Source organism: Platichthys flesus, chromosome 2 (genome assembly GCF_949316205.1).
Source record: "Platichthys flesus chromosome 2, fPlaFle2.1, whole genome shotgun sequence".
In the NCBI taxonomy this organism is placed as follows: domain Eukaryota; kingdom Metazoa; phylum Chordata; class Actinopteri; order Pleuronectiformes; family Pleuronectidae; genus Platichthys; species Platichthys flesus.
The window spans coordinates 15248339-15265789 of record NC_084946.1 but is presented as its reverse complement, the minus strand read 5'-3'; the positions used below and the strand labels follow the sequence as shown (position 1 = coordinate 15265789).

The window sequence follows — 17451 nt, the reverse complement described above, 5'->3', positions numbered from 1 at the left end:
TTCTGTAATAAAGAAGAAGGTTCCTGTCTGTCCAGAGCAGATATACCCACTTGAATATGAGAAAGAAACTAAATCCAGAGAGTTCAGTGGCAAGCTAGTAATGAGCCTTCGCAGAACCATGGAGACAATGGTTTAAAGTATTGCTGGTATTGTTAAAAGGAAGGAAAATGCTTTTTGAGAAAGTATCAGAATTGTTTTTTATTTATTTTTATTATCGTGTTTTTTATCTGTCCTGCACTGAAATACACAGTGAGTGCCAGAAAAACTGAAAAGCAGAATAACAGCATTTTACATGACCTGTCCAAAGGTTCTGGCATGCCTTTTGGTTTAACTGAGTTACATGTCAGGGGTCAGAGGTCTGTGGTGTTTTTCCAGTGAAGCATGTGCCGCCTCGAACTCCCTCAGACATCAATAATTACCAAACCTCCTTTTCTATCAGAGCTGTGCCATTGGTGGATTGTGGAGGGCAAAGACTACCAAAAAGCCAATGGGGCAGGAAGGCGAAGAGGGATCGCCCTCAAATCCTGACAAGATCAAAATTTTCCTCTTCCCTCTCTCATTTGCTGTGAGGGTGAGAGCTGCCTGATTTCTGTCTCCAGTTCTGAGCAGTAGAAACCAGCCAACAGGATGTCAGATTTAAAGGAGCTATGCAGTGGTTTACCTCTGGACCCTTTGCCACCTAACCGGGGAAGAGACCCCAATGTGCCACATGCACCCATCCGCACCCCGAACCTCACAGCAGAGGAGGAGCGGGTGAGTTTTCTGTGCATGCACCATTTTCCTATCTTTGCTAGTAGTAATCTAGATGCACTTAATGATATGATGCCTTTTGTGTGGACAACGGTGCAAGTGTAACATTTTATTTGACGCACTCAACATCCCTCATGATTTATATAACGTCGATAATGGCTACATCTCATTTTCTGTCGGATCTCAGTCACTTTTGAATAATTATAATAATAATTATTTACATGAGAGATTTTTTGGTGTCAGGATTACATTTCCTAGCGGGCTGAATGTGGCCCAGAGGCCGGTTGTTCTTCATGCTTGTCTTATTCACACACCTAAATGCAACCAAGTTGTCATTGATGTTTTTAATAATCCATACTTCAAGAATAAACACACCATCAAAAAGAAAAGAAGGCTACAAGTGACAGTATCATGAAGTGAACTGGGATCTGAACAGGCTTGCAGCTCACTGGTAAATCTGACTGCTGCTCTTTTATAAATCGATCAGATCCAAGAAACACCATTATGCCACTCTGTGTGCTCTGTCTGATTGCATCATCGCAGTTTGCTGATGGGCTGCCTGAAAAATTGATTATTCTCCAAGGTCCTCAACTGATTTCACAAACTCAGAGTAAAGGCCTCAGTCAATAATTAAGAGAGATACAGGGAGTTTGTTGGACCCTATATGTATTTTAGGAAGAACAAAAAAGAAAGTAAAGTTCCTCTCATCTGTCTGACTTTGGAAGGACAGCAACAATTAGACTATTGACCTTATTCTGAATAAGATATCATTTTGATTTTGATGTTTTCATGAGTTGCAAGTACTATATTCTGTTCATACTCCTGTTTACATATTACAGAGAATAGTAATATAATGATTTCAAGCTGTTTGTAATGTACACGTCAATGTCACAAAATGCTGTGAAAACTTCAATAGGAGGTTAAAAATGAATATGACGAAGATCACATGTCTTCATTTGATTATTGCTTATCCTGTGTATGAGTTTTGTTTGGGTTAAGGTTATATAGATTATTAATATTGCTGCCATTGTTAACATTGGCACTGTGCTCACTTATCTACTGTAAATGCGTCTTCCCTGTAGTTGGCGTTGAGAAACGCGCTGCGTTATTTTCCTCCCTCTCACCACGCATCTCTCGCAGCTGAATTTGCTCAAGAGCTGCGGCAGTATGGACACATCTACATGTACCGCTTCTGCCCCAAGTTACGCATGAGGTAAGGCAACCTGAGGATGAAAGCCTGACTGATCCTGGGCTCTTTGATATTCATAAATATATTATTTGGTTGAAAAATGAAACAGATGAGACAGATAGAGCAAATATAAAACGTGATCAGAAAATGTTTTAAACCTAGATCAGATCTTTTAAAAGTGACTGATAAACACATAGAATAACTAGATTGACTCTCAGTGAAGCAAATACCTCCACCAAGGCCCAACAGCCCTTTTGAATTCTGTTATATACTGAACGTTATATATGATATTGATTTTTTCTCATGATGGCTTTGTCTAGTTTCTTTGTTCCACCATAGTCACAGTGTCAATTCTGTCTGTCTCCTCAGGGCATACCCCATAGATCAGTACCCGTGCCGCACACGTCAGGCAGCCTCCATAATGTTGATGATCATGAACAACCTGGACCCAGCTGTTGCTCAGGTGAGCCTCGTCCACATCATGTATTAATATAGTCAAGTTCAATTTGATGGATCGTTTTAAATCTGTTGTGTTTTTCTGTATTGTTCAGTTTCCCCAGGAGCTTGTCACCTATGGAGGCAACGGACAGGTGTTTAGTAACTGGGCCCAGGTAAGCCCTCCAGCAATGCATGTTTTTCTTCCAGTCTAAAAGATGCAGGTTAATGATTTGTCCATTTGTGCGTGTGCAGTTACACCTGGTGTTGCATTACCTGAGCGAGATGACAGAGGAGCAAACTCTCGTCATGTACAGCGGTCACCCCATGGGCCTGTTTCCCAGCCTGCCCTCGTCACCTCGAGCCATCATCACCAACGGCATGGTAACTCTGCACCACACACATCTGACTCCAGAACATGACACACAGATAGATGAAGAGTTCACTCATCTTCTTTTGCTTCACCCAGGTTGTTCCAAATTACTCCTCCAGAGACCAGTATGAGAAGATGTTTGCTCTTGGAGTTTCAATGTGAGTTTTAAAGGTGCATTGCTGCTGCTGGTTTCTATTTGTTATTGTGTAGGGTGAGGATTATGTCAGAAAAACCTTTCCATATGGAACCTATTATTAGCATACAATAAACTGTTCTTTTATTGTGAAATTTCAGGTACGGTCAAATGACAGCAGGCAGCTACTGCTACATTGGACCTCAGGGGATTGTTCATGGCACAATGGTTTGTGAAATTACGAAAAGTAAATGTGCAAACACTTTGTTAATATGGATTGCTCTAAGAGGATATATTATCATGGTGTCACCAGAGTTGTCACCATACCATAATTTTATACTTCGATATGTTAATGGTATAAAATAACGAGACTCAATACCATGATAAAACGAAAAAAGGTCCAAGGCACATGAATCGTTTTTTTTTTAATGACCAGGTTAATGTCTTTTGTTCAGGGGAAAACTGTCCAAGCTCTTTTTCCATCTAACTCCGAAAAATATCGAAAAAGTATCGATACTTTTGACAAACCTAGGTGTCTCAAGATAATAACAAAACTCTTAAAATATATATTATTAATATTAGTTTTTTCTTAGACAGTTTTCTCCCAGCTCATATACATCCGTTTTCCGTAATGATATGTCACGAGTCCAAAAGTTGAAGAGCCACTGCCTGTTATCATAACAGTTGATGTACATAGATGTTGTTTGTAGTTCTTCTCATAAATGTTTCAAAGCTGTTTCCTTGTCTGTGTAGCTGACGGTGTTGAACGCCGGCCGGAGGTACCTGGGCTCTGACGACTTGAGTGGGCGTGTCTTTGTGACCTCTGGGCTGGGGGGCATGAGCGGAGCTCAGGCTAAAGCTGCCGTCATCGCCGGCTGCATTGGCGTGATTGCCGAGGTCATTTCCTGTTAATACTGACTGCTGAGCCAGAATTAAGGAAGTCCTGTGTGTCAATGTCATAGAATCTGTTTTTCTTTGTAGGTGGATGAGGCTCCTCTTAGAAAAAGACATGAGCAGGGCTGGTTGATGGAGGTCACCAGCAGCATGGAGCACTGCATTCAACGCATCAGGTAGGAAAAGATATCGAGATTTATTATGATTTTCCAAATATTATGCAAGGCCCAACAGTTTCCGTATAAAATCAAATTTAAATTTACAAGATTTAGATTTTTATGTGGATCTGCACTAACTAACACACACATTTTTTTACGCCCACCAACATTTTGTGGGTTATTTTTGGATCAATATACAGTGTTTTCTGCATAATTCTGCTAACTCACAGAATAAGTGAAAACAACAGTGAAAACTTAATGGATGATGGACACATTGTAGACATGGCAAATTGAACCGCAAACCACTAGACAATACAGCAATCGAGCAAAATATAAAGTTAGAGATCTCTTATGTTTATCCTTATGTTTTTTATTTCAAATACAAGTAAATATCACTAAATAGAGATTACAATTTTTTTATATTTATTCTGTAAATGTAAGTGGTTACAATACACCGCAGTGACCAGGGACAATTCCACAATGTTATTATTTTGTTTCCCAGAGACGCCAAGAGCTCCAAGAAGCCCCTCAGTCTGGGTTACCATGGCAACATCGTAGACTTGTGGTGAGTGAGAGCTCAAACGCTCACATCCGCAGCTTCTACACAACGAACTTATATTAAACTCTTGCTATCTTTTTTCACACCTCTCCTCCGCTCCTCTAACCAGGGAGAGACTTCAGCTGGAGTACGAGAGGACGGGGGAGCTGCTGGTCGATCTGGGTTCGGACCAGACCTCCCTTCACAACCCATTCAACGGAGGCTACTACCCAGTCCAGCTCAGCTTCCGTCAGGCAAACCAACTCATGTCAACCGATCCTCAGCGTTTCCGAACCATGGTCCATGAAAGGTTAGATGACCACACTTTCCTGTAGATGTGTTCTGCCATTTGTTTGTCCATGAAGCTAAAATGTTGTGTCCTGCATGTTCACAGCCTCAAGAGACAAATAAAGGCAATCAATAAGCTTTCTGATGCTGGCATGTTCTTCTGGGACTATGGCAACGCTTTCCTCCTGGAGGCAAAAAGAGCTGGTAATTGATTATAATACATTATTATTATAATATCATTATTATCACTCAGTCCATGTCAGAACAATAATGAGAGTCATGTTCTTTGTTTTTTGTAGGCGCAGAGGTAGAAAAGGTTGGAGGTGGAGCGACAGAGTTTATTTACCCTTCTTATGTTCAGCACATTATGGGGTGAGACACTTCCTGACTTATTTGATTTAGAATCGACCCTGTAAAGCAAAAAAGACTGAGACATTATTTTCTTCTCCTGATGAACTGACAATCCTCCTGCTCTCTTCTTCACCACAGAGACATCTTCTCTTTGGGCTTCGGCCCGTTTCGCTGGGTGTGCACATCTGGCGACGCCCAGGATCTCGTCGTAACAGATGACATCGCTGCTACCGTCTTGGAGGATATTAGTGCCAACGTGACTGATCAGATCAGGCAGCAGTACAACGACAACATCCGCTGGATCAGAGAAGCTGGCAAACACAAAATGGTCCTTAATTAAAAAAACATCACCTATGTACATACTTTTCTAACAGTGCAAATCAGCCTTATTCAGAAGTGAATCATATGAGTTGTGTTTTTGTTTAGGTCGTGGGATCACAAGCCAGAATCCTCTACTCTGACCAGAGAGGAAGAGTCGCGATTGCTCTAGCGATCAACCAGGCTATCGCTGATGAAAGAGTTTCAGTAAGTGGCTGCTAACAAGATTGTTTCATGAGCACAGTGTGTTTGCACGATATCAAAGTTGTTAGTGGAGTTGTTCAACAGTGTGTTTTGTTGATTCTCTCACTCAGGCTCCTGTGGTTATCAGTAGAGACCATCATGACGTCAGTGGCACGGACAGCCCCTTCAGAGAGACCTCTAACGTTTATGACGGATCTGCCTTCTGTGCAGGTATGTGCATTTCACTGTATGCAACTGAGGACTGAGGATGTAGTTTGTCAACTTTAGATTGATGGATTTTGAACACCACGATAGCATGAACACAAATAAGACTCAGCTTCAGGGTTCTGTGGACCGAGTTCAGCAGCCGGTCTTTACTTTTCCTGGCAAAGACCATTACTACAGGTCACTTTAACAGTACAAACAGTACAAAGCTGCAACCAGCATCACCACAGGCCAACTGATTTCCACAACACTTACTGTGAGGATGGGACATAGGCCAATTTTGGCCTTGATCTGAACAAAGTGGTAGTTCCAGGAAACATTTTTAATCTCTTTCTTCAACATCGGGACATTTTTACAGATTTCCCAGGTAATGATGAATGGATCTTGATGAAAGAAAATCTGTCATATTAAGGGGACTGATATCTATGAGTGTGTGCAGATTGATTGAAATTAAGGGAGCTGTTGGGCCTTGGGGGAGGTATGAGCTCCACTGATCTATTTTCATTCTTGTTTGTTATCAGGTTAATGCTTTGTTCTGTAGACAAAGATGTAAAATGAACTGTATTACAAAAACTGACCATTTGATGCCTTGAAAGCGGAACCTCTGGAGATTTTGTGACTAATGATTTGAGTAATCAAACTTTAAGGGGCAGGTGATGTGAGAGGTACCCTGAACCTATAAAGCAGGACTAGAATCCACAGATCTACTTTGAGTATTTACTGACGTGAAAATAACTGTGACTGAGAATTTACCAACAAACTCCAAATATTACTTCTACTTTACCCCTTTCCAGCGTTTCTCTTGATTTATATAAAGCTCTTAATGTCTTCCCTTTAGACATGGCTGTCCAGAACTTTGTTGGTGATGCATTCCGAGGCGCCACATGGGTCGCGCTGCACAACGGTGGTGGGGTTGGATGGTAAGGCTTCCTGGGTTTTTAGTTAATAGTCATTCTTGTGAATTTTCATTATGATTCATCAAAATCATTCACTATATGTCACCTGTAGGGGTGAAGTAATGAATGGAGGCTTTGGCTTGCTGCTGGACGGCTCGGAGGATGCGGCAAAGCGTGCCAGTCTGATGCTGAACTGGGATGTCTCAAATGGGGTGAGAGTGTAGAGATAAGAGAGGCTCTGTTAAATCCAGGCTCACTTCATATTTACAATCTGCTCAGATTTGCAGATTATCGCTGACTGACTGGCACAAATCTGTGCGTCTCTGTGCAGGTGGCTCGTCGCTGCTGGTCTGGAAACTCCAACGCCTACGAGACCATCCAACGCACCATGGAGGAGAACAGTCAGCTGCGTGTCACCATGCCCTTTCCTGTGCAGGATGAGCTTGTGTTGGACCGTGCCCTGCAGGCCTAGCTAACACTTCAGCACAGGATACCAGTCATCGGAAGCCACAGAGCAAAGGAGTACAGCTGTAATCACATCATCACATGTTTTCATGTTATTCAATCAGTTTTGTCTCATACTACAGACAATCAGAAATCACCAACAAAAATGTCACTTATAACCTGCAAATTTTCTGCCAGTCCTATAGTAGTTAATAAAGCAATGACAATGTCACACAAGTAGTTTGCTGTGAATACAGATAATGTCTAACAGGATACAATATTGTGCTCGCTGTTTTAATCATTTAATGTATAAGGATGTATTCTTTATATTTTGTGTTGATAATTAAACTGCAAGTCTTTATAAATTATAAATCTGATCGTGTTGAATCATTTGTGTATAGATCTAAAAAAAAAATTAATCAAAGCAGAATGTGACAGTAGAAAGACTTATTTTATTTTTTTAATTATGATTTTTATATTATAACAAGAGATTTAGTCATATACATTATGGGGCCAAAGCCAAGATTAGGTCAAAACTTGATGCACCAAAACTACAGGTTGGATTTTGTACTTACACAAACTTGTTTTCTTCTCTGATGCCTGACTTGGGTTACAACTGCATGGGTTAAAACCTCAATAATGAAAAAAAGACCACACATATTACTAAAAGTGCAGATGTTAAAAATCAAAATACAAACTGGAAAAAAGCTCTTCTGAAATGTTCAGTTCAGAACAATATTACTTCAAGGGACCTACTCGTCATTCCTACGCCCCTGGACGTCTTCACAACATTATCTTCTGGTTGCCTTTACCCGTGGTTGTTCCTTTAAGAAAACCGAATCAGCCTCTGTGGCTGAATGGAGGATGAATTTGAGCCGCTCTGCACTGACGTAAGGGAGTTGAGAGGTTGTTGTACCCTGCAGGAAGAGACGGATACCCGTGCGGAGGAGGAGGAGGACCAGGCCGGGTCGGGACAAAACTTAACTCATTCCTTTTACCTCAGATTTTGTGTGTTTTTCTTCGCTTGAAAGCAGTGTCCAGTTGGACTCTCCTTTAAGTCTCAATGCCAGTATAACTGTACGACTTCAGACCTCCGCCCTTTTCTTCACACCAAGGTTCTTTTATAGATTATTCAAGATGTTGTGTCTGGGCGCAGGAGAGTCATCAGGACACACGCAGCTGGATTAAGATGTTACTGGATGTTTTCTGTGCCTGAGGCTGGAGACATCTGATCTGCACAACTGTCAGATTTTTACTGGAAAGACAAACAAAATGCATCATAACCAGGAGGAGCAGCGGGGGAAACCGATTCCTGCGCAACAAGGGACGACGCAGCGCAGCGGTTCGGGCAGCAGCAGCCCGGGGAGCAGCTTCGACAGCGGCCTGTCTGACCCCCTCCTCCCCCAGCAGCAGTCTCCACCACCAGCCTACTCCTCACTGCACATCAGGAGAAACGCAGTCACAGACGATTATAAAATCACAACTCAAGTTCTCGGTCTGGGAATCAATGGCAAAGTGCTGGAATGTTTCTGCAAGAGGACCGGAGAGAAATGTGCCCTCAAGGTGTGTGTGTGTGGTCCAAGTATTTGTGATGTTGTGGGGACCTAGACCTGTTTACACAGTCACATTATGGGGACTTTTCTTCCTTGTGGGGAAATAACTCAAGTCCCCATATGTGTAAAGCATTAAACCTCAGATTAGGTCGGGTTCAGGTTTTAGGTTTAGGTTAGATTAAAGTTAAAGTTATGGTCAAGGTTTGAGTTGGTTTAGGTTTACATTTCGGTCAAGGTTACGTTCAGGTGAGGGGGCAGTTAGGTTTAGATTAATGTTACTATTAGGTTTAGTTTAAGATAGGGGTGCGGCTTAGGTTTAAATTTGGGTTAGCCCTTTAACTCATAAACGTTAGGTTAAGGTTAAAGTTAGAGTTAGTAGTAACTATGGTTAAAGTTAGTGTGTGTGCGTGTGTTTGTGTGTGTGTGTGGTGTGTGTGTGTGTGTGTTAGTGCTATTGTACAGCTATCTTTGTAAGGACCACTTTGAGCCTACAACATACGGAAGACATTTTGGGAAAGTGAGGACATTTTGGGTGGTCCTCACTTTATGACCACCCTTTAATGGACTGTTTGGAGAATAAGACTTGGTTTAAGGTTTGGGATTAGAATAAGGTTTAGTTTAACGTTTGTGTGTGTGTGTGTGTGTGTGCTCATCTTAATTCTGCATGATCTAACCAGTCCTCTGAAGGCTGCTGTCAATGGAAAGAGAGAAAACATCAATTATTCATCCCTAATCTGTTTTTGTGATTCTCAATGTCTGAGTCTTAGATAGATTTTTATATTTCAATAGATTTTTCCCTGCAGGACTTTTAAAGTTTTATATCCAGTGATCGCTCTGATTGATATGACGCAGATTGAATCTCAAGGATGAGGCAGATTCATTTGCTGAGCTAAACTCAGACAATCTACAGAAAGTGATGATGCTGTCTGGGACATTTTGACACAGTTTATTCTTTATGTGGACAATTATGTTCCCTGGTAATTCTTCACACAACTGTCCGGGCCTTTGACATTTATCAAAAGTTAAAATCTGCATCTCACCCATCCACTCAATGTTAAGTATTTGAGCTTGTTACATATTAAACAGGGATTTTCATCGGGAAATATGTGTCCTGATAAGTTGGTAAATCAATAAACAGCCAGAAGAAAAGACAAACAGAAAGAGCAGCCTCCACATTTTTTTTTCGTGTGTGTGTGAGACGGATGTTTGTCGTTCTATAATGTTTTTTGCATTGATGCTTTGGTTAAAGTCAACCCCTCATGAACATTTATATCTGAGCTGACCAGTAAGATACCAGAGATGAATGGCTGTAATAGTGGCCATTAATAGTGAATGACTTAACACTGGAGCATGAGATAATATCTGTATGTGATTATAGATTTCTCTGCAATATATATTTCCAATAGATTTTTAAGAAATCAATGAAGCTTCTCTGTCCTGAACACTGTGATCTGCAGATAAACTGTTCATACACAGATGGAAACTTATGCATTTAGACGTCTGATTAATTTGATGTTTCTGTTGTGCTTTATTCAGATTCTGTATGATACTCCTAAAGCCCGACGGGAGGTTGAGCTGCACTGGCGAGTGTCCGGGGGTCCCCACATCGTCCCCATCCTCAGCCTTTACGAGAACATGCACCAAGGAAAGAAATGTCTCCTCATTATAATGGAGTGGTGAGCATTACCATCACCATGTAATTCACTATCTACTTATCATAAGACTGTAAAGGACTTAAAAAGATTGTCAGCATCCTTTTTTCTTTATTCGAATTCAGCGTTGTGTTAGTTTGAATGAGAATGACATACAGTCGAGCACAAACCACATTTCATAAATTCACTACATCCAGATTTTTATGTGAATCTGCACCAAGTAACACACACTGATAGATAATGTTCCCATAAAATCACATCACAGACCTACCATCATTTCCAGTTCTTACCACATCCTTCTATCCAACATCCTTCCAAGTTACATGGAAAATCTGTGAGGTAGTTCTTGTGTCCTCCTGCTAACCAACAAACAAACAGATTCTGAATAGTGATTGAGAATTGGAATTTACACAATTTACGTCTGTTTCTGATTTGCTTCAATCTAAGACATGGGATCTTATCATATTCAATTTTGTTGCAAAGTTTCCTTAAAATAAGTATTTAGCATTGTGCGGTTTTGAGTGGTACGCATACAAAATATTTTAATGCTAAGAATTCACCTAACCCTAAAGAAAAGCCATTTCTATTGGATTATGGACAGCCTTTCTTATTAATTATAAGCTGTACTTTGAAATGAAGCTTGTTTTTCTTGGAACAATTACACCATTACCTCGTTTGCATTTTATGTTACTGGATTCAATTTACTGAGTAAAAATCGCCTGATGAGCAAAAACTTTTCAGGTCATTATTTTCTTTCAATCATCAATGCAGTCCTCTGATTGGGCCTTGGCTCAGAAGATTGGACTCATCTAACCAGTAGATAATGAGGCACAATGACTTGTTTGTCACAATGGAGCCATAATTGCAGTGATGAGTTTCCCCCTCGCTGAGCCCGTTCTGATCTCTGTGTTCACCTTGTCTCAGTATGGTAGGAGGGGAGCTGTTCAATCGTATTCAGGCCAGAGGGGACCAGGCGTTCACAGAGAGAGGTGAGATGGAGTTCAGCTGGTTCAGATCTCCATGTCTCTGTATCCTGTAATGGTACTTTTGTACGGGCACTCCAACTGCCAAAGGTTTAAATCAAGACATTAGATGTTTTCTTTCATTTAACTTCTTCCATCCTGAGTCCTACATGATTATCTATCCATCCTCTCTCTCTCTCTCTCTCTCTCTCTCTCTCTCTCTCTCTATATCTATCTATGTATATATGTATCTATCTATGTATCTATCTATCTATCTATCTATCTATCTATCTATCTATCTATCTATCTATCTATCTATCTATCTATCTATCTATCTATCTATCTATCTATCTATCTATCTATCTAACTATCCATCTATTTTGTTTATATTTATTATATGGGCATCTAAGATGGCGACTCTGTATCAAAACATAAAATATAAGAAAGAGTCTATATGTGCAGAAGTTCTGGGATTACTTCTTGCTGTGTGTGTTGTTTTCATGTTTTCTGGTCCATCTGTCCTGTCTCTGTCCACAAGAGGCCTCAGAGATCATGCATGACATTGGCATGGCCATCGAGTTCCTGCACCACATGGACATAGCTCACAGAGACGTGAAGGTACTGCCACTGTCAAAATTATTCCTCACAGAAAATTCACAAACAAATTTTCAGCCATGTGTATGTTATTTAATCTCTAATGTTTTTTTTTCTGTCATCCCACAGCCGGAAAACCTGCTGTACACCACCAAGGAGAGCAACGCCACACTAAAGCTCACTGACTTTGGCTTTGCTAAAGAGACGACGCTGCACAACTCCCTCCAAACTCCTTGCTACACTCCATATTATGTTGGTGAGTGTTTACTTTCATGGGGTTTCTACCAGTAAAGAAAAATATAAATACAGGAATAGTGTTTGGAAATATGGTTACCGTCCTTCACTATCACCATGTCCGTATGTATGTGCACGTTGACCTGCTTTTTACATGTGTTTCTTTCATTCTTCACATCATTGTGTTGTTCTCTGCATTCAGCCCCAGAAGTGCTTGGGCCAGAGAAATATGACAAATCATGTGACATGTGGTCTTTGGGCGTAATCATGTACATTCTGTGAGTATCATGTGCGTCTATTAAACTGTTTCCACTTAAAGAAAAGTTGATAGATTCTCTGGTTTGCTGTGGGTTTAAGTTTTAGACATCAGTGTAACATAGTGTTCTCCCCTCTGTTGTTTAGTCTGTGTGGGTTTCCTCCGTTCTACTCCAACACCGGTCAGGCCATCTCTCCAGGCATGAAGCAGAGGATCAGGTTGGGCCAATACGAGTTCCCCAACCCGGAGTGGGCTGATGTTTCTGGAGAAGGTCAGTCCATGGACATAAAGTATATTTGTCAAACAGCAAAAGATATTACAGCTGTTAAAATGTCATGCAGAGATAACATACACCTAAGCTCTCACTCTGTGTTTCATGGCCCGACTCAAAAACCAGGACTAGGTGACATCAAGGATTTAAACATAGACCATCATGTTTATTTGAACAAAATTATGATGAAAAATATCAGACACATTTAGGGAATTGATATATATAAGTGTGTGAAAATTGGGGCAGCTTGATTTAATTGACTGTGCTTTGATGGAGGCCTATGCTCTACAGTATCTCTTTAACAGTTATTATTGTCACTTACCTTCAGAGACGGTGTTTTATTTCCAACTATGCATCCACACTGTAACCTGAATTATTCCAATCTATCAGGTTAAATGCATGAGGTTATTTTATTTCATGTTCTCTGCAGCCAAACAGCTCATCATTCAGTTACTGAAGACCGACCCCAATGAAAGGATGACCATTACACAGTTCATGAATCATCCCTGGATCAGTGTAAGTTTATACTTGATACGCTTTGTGGCTACGGGCCTGTTATTTGTCCCTTGTGTGTATTCATGTACGATCATGTGTCTCACACTACAGCAGTCAATGGTCGTCCCTCCAACACCCCTGCACACCTCTCGTGTTTTGACAGAAGACAAGGAGCTGTGGGACGATGTGAAGGTGTGAACATGTGACGATTAAGCCCATGTCAAGCTATCACCACAAGGTGGCAGTAAAATATCAGAATAAAACACAAAATGTGTCTCCTGTCCTCTAACAGGAGGAAATGACCAGTGCTCTGGCTACCATGCGAGTGGACTACGACCAGGTCAAAATCAAAGACCTGGACACGTCCAACAACCCTCTGCTCAACAAGAGACGCAAGAAGCCTGCGACTGGAGGAGCCGATGGAGCCGGACAAGCTGATGGAAGAGCCGGAGATGGAGTAGTGTGTAATAATCACAGAGAGGTGACGTTTTCTGAAAAAGTAGCATAAAAAAGTCAGGGTGAGCAATATTTCCCCATCTACAAGTCCCTCACATGTTGTATTTTACTCACTTTTTTCTCCTTTTTCACATCACTGCTCTCAAAAGTCTTGAATGTTGTTTATTTAGATGGGCACCACTCAAACATTTGAAATAAAACTGAGTTTTTATGTTTTACAGGTGTGTTGTGTCACTTTTGTAAATGAAGATACATTTGACTGTGTTCCTTAGATTGAACCTCTATATGTGAAGGTTCTCAATCATCCAGTTCATGGTAGTTCCATCTATTTGGTGATTATTTCTGTCAGTTAGAGAATTAAATGCAGATATTTTTTGGCAGTTGAGAAATTGGATCCTCTTGGTTTAAATAAAGAAAATACTATACGTGGAAGTCTTAAAAGACATTTATTCGGCGACAGTACATCCAGCTAATGTGTCTGGTTAGGGACTTTTGTGATGGTTAAATATGTGAGTATTGTGAGAGGCACAATCAAAGCACAATCAAACCATGAGAGGAAAAAGTGTTAACCTGCCTCTTGTGTAGATCTATCAACCCAGCCAGACATTTCCACTCCATTTAATTTCCTCCCTAGAGAGGCTCTGCCAAGATATAAATGCTGCTTATTGTATTAAAGTAACTCACTGAGCTATTGTCTTTAGCTAAATCGTTTACTTTTTAATTAAAATGTTAAATCATTGGAGGAAAATACAAGGGCCTCAGAAATCAGGAGCCTTTCTGTTATCTGTAAATCCACACATGTTTTATTGTGTCCATGATGTAAAATCTTGCATTCCAAAAATGTCTTTAATAAAAAAAAAATACAGCAATAAAATGTACGTTTAGTAACAAATCTGAAGATAATCTCAGTTATAGTAAGATATCAGCTGTCATATTTTTATTTGCTATAAAGGAAAGAATTTTAAGTGATATTACTGTTACGGGGAAATGGGCCTGACTCAGTTAGAACTGGTTTACAGCAGGTTCCTGTTCTGTACATAAAAGACACGTAAAAAAAACCAGAACAAAATCAAGAGAGGGTAATCAATAGAGAAGAGAACAGAGACAGCTACACAGACACTCAGAGGGAAAGGACGTAAGTGATATAAAATAACAAGTATTAGATAAATCAGTGGTTGCAGTTAACTGTCGAGCAGAAAGTGTTTATATGCCTTTTTTAAATGTGTAACAGAGTCAAGGGGCACTCAAACACATTTAGGCTTTGGGATTGCAATAGTTTGATTTGAAAAAAAAAGAATAGCGTCAGATATGGATAAAGATTTATTAGTTGGGTAGAAAAACATAAAAGTAACTTATAAAGTCAATATTTCTCTAAACAAATGTAAGATGTATAAAGAAAATGATCATAATTATGGTTTTAGTTTCTTTAGGTTTAAGAATATGCTGCAACACCCAGCAGTGCTACTTGTACAATGTAGCTTTCTACACCTATACAATATAATAGTGTGTCATCAGCATAACAGTGTCAAAGTGAAGCCTTCATAGATGATAAGAATCCTTTGTATACAACATTCAGGATTCATGGGTGAGGATAACTTGCCGGATTGGTGAGCCCTGGAACCAACCTTCTTTCTTAAATGATATTATCTAATGGTTTGTTCTCCTGCAGAGAATTTAAGTGGATCCTTCCAGAGCATGATCAGCCTCTGAAAACAGGTCACTGGTGTCTCTGAGGAGAAGCCAACCACAATGCTCATTCACACAGAAAAAAGCATCTCACCTCCTAAAAATGATGTCTGGGACTTGACAGAACATATACTTCTTAAAGACCATTTTGGGGATTTGACAGTTTGTGCATACGCAGAGAGGAGCAGAGAGAACTCAACACATTAGAAATACTTTTTGTTAAGCTTTGTTTACAATATACTTGTATTTAAAATTCAGTTGGTTAAATGATAAACCAGCCAATCATCATTAGAAATCAGTAAGTACTTGGGTATCCAGTTCCTTCACATCCTTTCTGAAGAGAAAATGTTCTACATTGTGATAGATATGCACATTCAACGTAATTACTATTCTTAAATGCAGAATGTATATTTTGCTTTTATCAACATGACTTCTGGTGTATTTCAGCTGATCAAATCGACAGTAGCTCAGGTGCTGGAGGCGAAAGAGCCGCAGGGTGAGAGTCCAGGCTGGCATTGTTCAGGCATGGTGTGTCTCACTGAGGATGAGTCTGTTTACTCCTTCCTCCTGCATCTCTGCTGTGTCAAGGTTAGATAAAGCTTTTTTTAAGATACTCCACCCACACACATCAGCATGCACATGTGGCATGTATAACACTCCTATCAATGGTGAGACAGAACCTTTTGTTCTCATTATATAGGGACAAGTTGAGCTGCAGGCATGAGGCAGCTGTTTATATATGTAATTATGTCCTTCTTTAACTATAGGAATTCTTATCATGATGGGTGTGCCTGTACTTTTCCTCTTGATGGCATGTTGTTCTTTAAACAAATAGATGACGCATGGTCTCAGTATCAAATAAAATTGTATTTAGCCCATATTCACAAATCACAATTCGTCTCATAGGGCTTTAACATGGTGTGACATCCTCTGTCCTTAACCCTCAGCAAGAGTAAGGAAAAACGACTAAAAACCCTTTTAACAGGGTAAAAATACGTAGAAACCTCAGAGAGAGCCAAATGTGAGGGATCCCTCTCTCAGGACGGACAGAAGTGCAATAGATGTCAGGTGTGGGAAAACATAATCAAGATTAAAGTTTTTAGCAGCATTGATGAGGGTAAACATTTTGAAGGATACTATATGTCAAGCATTCCTGCTGCAATCATAGTCTATGGTCAGCAGCCAGCAAGATCATGATCCGCCCTCCAGATCGGATCCACTATAGTCCACAGTCATTGTCCACTCCTGCTTATTAGGATCCATCAGCAGCTTGCAGAAATGATGATTGGCATGATTTAGATGACGTATGCTGAAAAAGCAGGCGCTCAACAAGTGACACACCTGATTGAGAATAAGAGCATTATGACCACTTTGTTAAGTGGAGGAAAGTGCAGATGATAAAATATTTGGTTTGCTGTTTGTTTTTGTTCTTTGACGAATCAAACCAGGGGATCATTCGGACAAGGAAGAGCATTTCACCAGTTCATAACATGCCCTCGAAACACTCATACAGGGACCATCAAGTCACAGTTCTCATCATAACAGACAACAACTGAGTCCATAATCAGTCTCATTCTGTGATGTATTATTTGCATGATGAAGTTCCAGGATCTGGATCTGAATATCCGGTCAAGCCTGTTGGTTGATGCAGGGCAAAACTCCCAGAAGAAGCCCTGAAAATAAAGACTGTGCCAATACTGTTGAGTGCATCATCACAAATCTAGAGGATTAAAGGCTTTGAAAAAATAAGGTACTTTATTTTTAAATTGTCAAAGCTATAAGCTAATATTGGATCTGTTAAGATAGAGCTTTTTGGTGTGCATGAAAGGCCCAGCCTCTCAGACTTTGATCAAGAGCTGCAGGAGCATCCATCTCCACTGCTCTAAAGAAAGTGCCCTTACCACCACCCTCTATGAAAAGCAACTCAAACTCCCAGCAGACATTTGAGGCACAGAGAGAATAGACCAGGGTCAGATTCCTCCACCCTGTCTGCTCCAGTTCCAGTTGTTCCATAGAGGATCAAAAATAGTACAAGTTTACAATTTGTAAGAGGGCAATGAAAAATGTTCTCAGTGGTTAGTTGGGGTCTTCAACAGATCCAGATAGTGGCTGACCTC

The 17451-nt window shown here is 40.4% G+C and overlaps 2 protein-coding genes across 2 annotated transcripts; both read left to right on the top strand.

Moving 5' to 3' along the window:
- The first annotated feature begins 536 nt into the window (after positions 1-536).
- uroc1 (urocanate hydratase 1) lies at positions 537-7547 on the top strand. Its single transcript, XM_062400852.1, has 19 exons — positions 537-753; positions 1833-1963; positions 2309-2402; positions 2491-2550; positions 2630-2758; positions 2844-2905; positions 3042-3108; positions 3634-3777; positions 3862-3950; positions 4435-4497; positions 4601-4780; positions 4865-4962; positions 5058-5130; positions 5248-5437; positions 5536-5634; positions 5742-5841; positions 6674-6755; positions 6844-6943; positions 7063-7547. The coding sequence occupies exons 1-19, from the start codon at positions 628-630 to the stop codon at positions 7201-7203; spliced, it is 2028 nt and encodes a 675-aa protein (XP_062256836.1). The 5' UTR covers positions 537-627; the 3' UTR covers positions 7204-7547.
- Positions 7548-8093: 546 nt separating this feature from the next.
- On the top strand, positions 8094-13866 carry LOC133966085 (MAP kinase-activated protein kinase 2-like). Its single transcript, XM_062400841.1, has 10 exons — positions 8094-8738; positions 10265-10404; positions 11305-11369; positions 11881-11960; positions 12066-12192; positions 12373-12448; positions 12573-12697; positions 13128-13213; positions 13304-13384; positions 13485-13866. Exons 1-10 carry the CDS (start codon positions 8448-8450, stop codon positions 13698-13700), a joined length of 1287 nt encoding a protein of 428 aa, XP_062256825.1. The 5' UTR covers positions 8094-8447; the 3' UTR covers positions 13701-13866.
- Positions 13867-17451: the final 3585 nt, after the last annotated feature.

Coding starts and splice junctions, on each gene's coding strand:
- uroc1 (XM_062400852.1), top strand. CDS start 628: ATGTCAGATTTAAAGGAGCTATGCAGTGGTTTACCTCTGGACCCTTTG. Junction 5,131..5,247: donor TATGTTCAGCACATTATGGG/GTGAGACACTTC, acceptor TCTTCACCACAG/AGACATCTTCTCTTTGGGCT. Junction 5,842..6,673: donor CGGATCTGCCTTCTGTGCAG/GTATGTGCATTT, acceptor TCTTCCCTTTAG/ACATGGCTGTCCAGAACTTT.
- LOC133966085 (XM_062400841.1), top strand. CDS start 8,448: ATGCATCATAACCAGGAGGAGCAGCGGGGGAAACCGATTCCTGCGCAA. Junction 10,405..11,304: donor CTCCTCATTATAATGGAGTG/GTGAGCATTACC, acceptor ACCTTGTCTCAG/TATGGTAGGAGGGGAGCTGT. Junction 13,214..13,303: donor TGAATCATCCCTGGATCAGT/GTAAGTTTATAC, acceptor CTCACACTACAG/CAGTCAATGGTCGTCCCTCC.